Source organism: Homalodisca vitripennis, unplaced genomic scaffold (assembly GCF_021130785.1).
Source record: "Homalodisca vitripennis isolate AUS2020 unplaced genomic scaffold, UT_GWSS_2.1 ScUCBcl_6788;HRSCAF=14163, whole genome shotgun sequence".
NCBI lineage: Eukaryota > Metazoa > Arthropoda > Insecta > Hemiptera > Cicadellidae > Homalodisca > Homalodisca vitripennis.
In genome coordinates, this window is record NW_025782900.1 from 12978 (window position 1) to 16140 (window position 3163).

A 3163-nucleotide genomic window follows, 5' to 3' on the forward strand; every position below is an offset into this window, starting at 1 on the left:
CCATCTTCATACATTACAAATAAGTAGCTTTAGCACTAAATTTGAGGGTTGAAAATATACCGTTTACCTAAGCTTAAAAACCCTAAGGCATTAAATACAAATTAAAACATGACAAGAGAGTTTGTGCTCTGGGCTCCTGTGCGGTAACATTGCTTGGTTCATTCTCTATAGTCTGGACTTCATACAGTTTGTCAGGTATAACATAATTACTTTACCTTTTCGTAGCAGTGTCGAGTAAAAGTTTTTATTTTTTTCACCTTAGTGTTTTTTTTTTTTGTTTTTTAACTGAATAAGGGGATGAATACTCCAAAAGTATTTATATGCTTTTTTGCAGTATTTAACGGTGGCAAATATCCGAAATCTTATTATTTTTTCAAAGGACATTTTTTATTTTACTCTAAAAGGATATATACGTAGATAATTTTTCACAAATAAAGTTGTAAAATACTAAAAACTGTTTGTAAAACTTACATTGGCCTCACTTCACCTTCCATAGCGTGTATGTTGGCCACAGTTCATATAGCTAAGTAAAGTTCATGTTGACACATGATACTCTAATCTACGTTTACATCCGTGGTTAGTACGATAGGGATAATGCCTGTTTCAAAATTCAGGTCAGCCATGATAAAACTAGGGAAGAAATTACACTTGTGAATAATTTATTTAACTTTTACATATGCACAGAAACTCCGAATTCAAAAAGGTTTCTATGGTTACAACCACTATTTAAATTCCACTCAAGAAAATTCAACATATTTTTACAGCTAACACATGGTACACATTACATTACAAATTACATCATTCAGGTCTCACACAATTACATGATGTACTGAGCTCTTGGAACCAAATACATGACAGATTGTAAGTGCCGCCAATGCGCATTACTCACCATGGGGGTAAGCAAGTAACTTTCGTTCAAAATATTTTCAAATTAATAAATAATTACGCAATTAATAAGTTACTACAGTTAAAGATTAACATGCTGACATCAAATTTGTATGAAGTACGTGGCTACATAAATTAAATTATTGATTATTATAAATAGAATATTATGTGTAAAGAATGTTCAACCCGATAGGGATCACTTGCGTACGACCTAAAACGTATGGTTACCCCAAGAGAGTCCACTCCTACCTCAGGGTATATATCTGTCAGTAGAACCTTCACTGGGTACTGGGAAAACGGTGAAATCAATGCATGAGCAGAATTAGCACATCATTGACCGTAAATTTGACACTAGTTTACTTGCAGCGGATGATTGAGTAAGTTGTGCACTCTTAGCGGTAAAGGATTTTTTACAACAGTTAAATATACCACAAGATATCTTGTCACATGATATATTCATATTTTAGTTAATTAATTTTAAATATCACATTGATATTCAAATGATAAAAGTTTCGGTGAGCTAGTAAGGTTAACACAGCTCAAGAGTGCCAAACTTTTTATAAATTTATACAATTTATTTTTCACTCTATTATATTGTATTTGTCCTGTACGAAAAAACATGTAACACATTGAAAACTTATTTTATTATTGTCAGTTTGTTGTTTTTTATTCCGCTATTTTGTCGTTGCCATCATAGTTACCCATAAGACTAATGTAAAAAATTCGCTAACACAACAAATTCGTATGGAGTGACATGCACCATCATTGAACTCAGTGTTCCGCGTATAAAAATGAAGCTTCTTACAAACTTTCAAGTCTATATATCAGTTTGTTTTTTCGAAAAATCGTGGGTATATAAAACTGTTCTACTCTCAACGCTCACTTAATAGAATGTATTTTTTTAAATTCTTATCTCAAATGTAAAAATTAATAGATCAATCAATTGTATAGCTAGAAAGAAGACGAAGTAGTAATGGTAATTTTATAAATGGTTTGTAGTTGACCTAAAAGTCATTTAATACATATTCGTATGCAATACAGAATTCGATCTATACGTAGTTTTAGTACATTTATTGGATCATTTATTATTAATAGTTTATTTATGCGCTTTCAGAAAAGATCCGGCTATTATTCACAATTCTGCATATCTAACTACTGTTTTGGGGTATACGCTGATATAGTAAGTATCTCTTAAAGTAAGTATAATCAAATATACGATGCGCCATTTTATTTTAAAACTTTTACAACTTTTACTGTTATTTAAAACTAAATTCCTCGTGTGAATTCATTTTAATTCTTAATTCCTAGAAGAGTAAACTCAGTATAACCGATTCTGCTTTCTTTGTAATTTACAGTGTTACAAATATTAAAGTATCCAGTTTTTGTGTTACAGCAGAAAAAGTCATCATTTTGGGGCAATTTGCTGTGGATGTTGATATTTATAATCCTGTTGCTTTTACTTGCTTATGTGCTACTTGCCATATTCGCTCCAGAAGTAGCAGATTCATTACGGAAGAAGTTAAAAGAAATATGGCAAAAGCTAACAGGAGGAAAGTCAAGCGGAAGGGATGAAGACTCACGGAGTAACGGTCGTAAAGGTTCGAAGCAAAGTCGTAAGGATAAGAGCCGTGATCAGGATTCTGATAATGAGGAGAGAAGTCAGAAGGATGACAGTAATACAGACGAAAACGATCAAGGAGGTAAGAAGAAAGATTCTAAAAAAATAAAAGGTGAAGCATCGAATAAGAAAAATAACAAAAAGACTGGAAAGTCTGATGATGCGAAAAGTAAAAAATATGGCAATTCTTCAGATGAGGAAGAGGAAGAAAGAAAAAAAGAATCCTCCAAAAAGAGAAAAGTCGATCCCAAAAAGAGAGAGGAAAAGAAAGCCCCGAAGTCTGATGAACGGTCTAAAGATAACAAATCTTCTCGTGATCGCCGTTCTTCATCAACTTCATCTGGACAAACCAATGTGGAAAAGAGGCCATCCACTACCAGCCGAAAATCAAGAGGAAGATTCAGAAACAATAGCTGATAATTTGATGTAAATTTGTAAAATAGAAAATCTTTTGGATTAATGTGTTTTGCATATATACCACCCCCAGGTGGGTTTGCATCTGATTTATATGTTTCAGCTGAACCTAGACAGAGTACAGTAAACACTAAACACAAATATTGATATATTGGTGTGCAAGGGTAGACTATAATAGGTCTAATCTAGTGCGGAATATTGGCATTGGAGTATGTAGCTCCCTAAGTGAGGCAGATGCTAGCCTAA

The 3163-nt window shown here is 32.9% G+C and overlaps 1 protein-coding gene across 1 annotated transcript; it reads left to right on the forward strand.

The window, feature by feature from the left end:
* The first annotated feature begins 744 nt into the window (after positions 1-744).
* Positions 745-2963, forward strand: LOC124373947 (cylicin-1-like). Its single transcript, XM_046832257.1, has 3 exons — positions 745-896; positions 2000-2065; positions 2279-2963. The coding sequence occupies exons 1-3, from the start codon at positions 852-854 to the stop codon at positions 2918-2920; spliced, it is 753 nt and encodes a 250-aa protein (XP_046688213.1). The 5' UTR covers positions 745-851; the 3' UTR covers positions 2921-2963.
* The last annotated feature ends 200 nt before the right edge of the window (positions 2964-3163 follow it).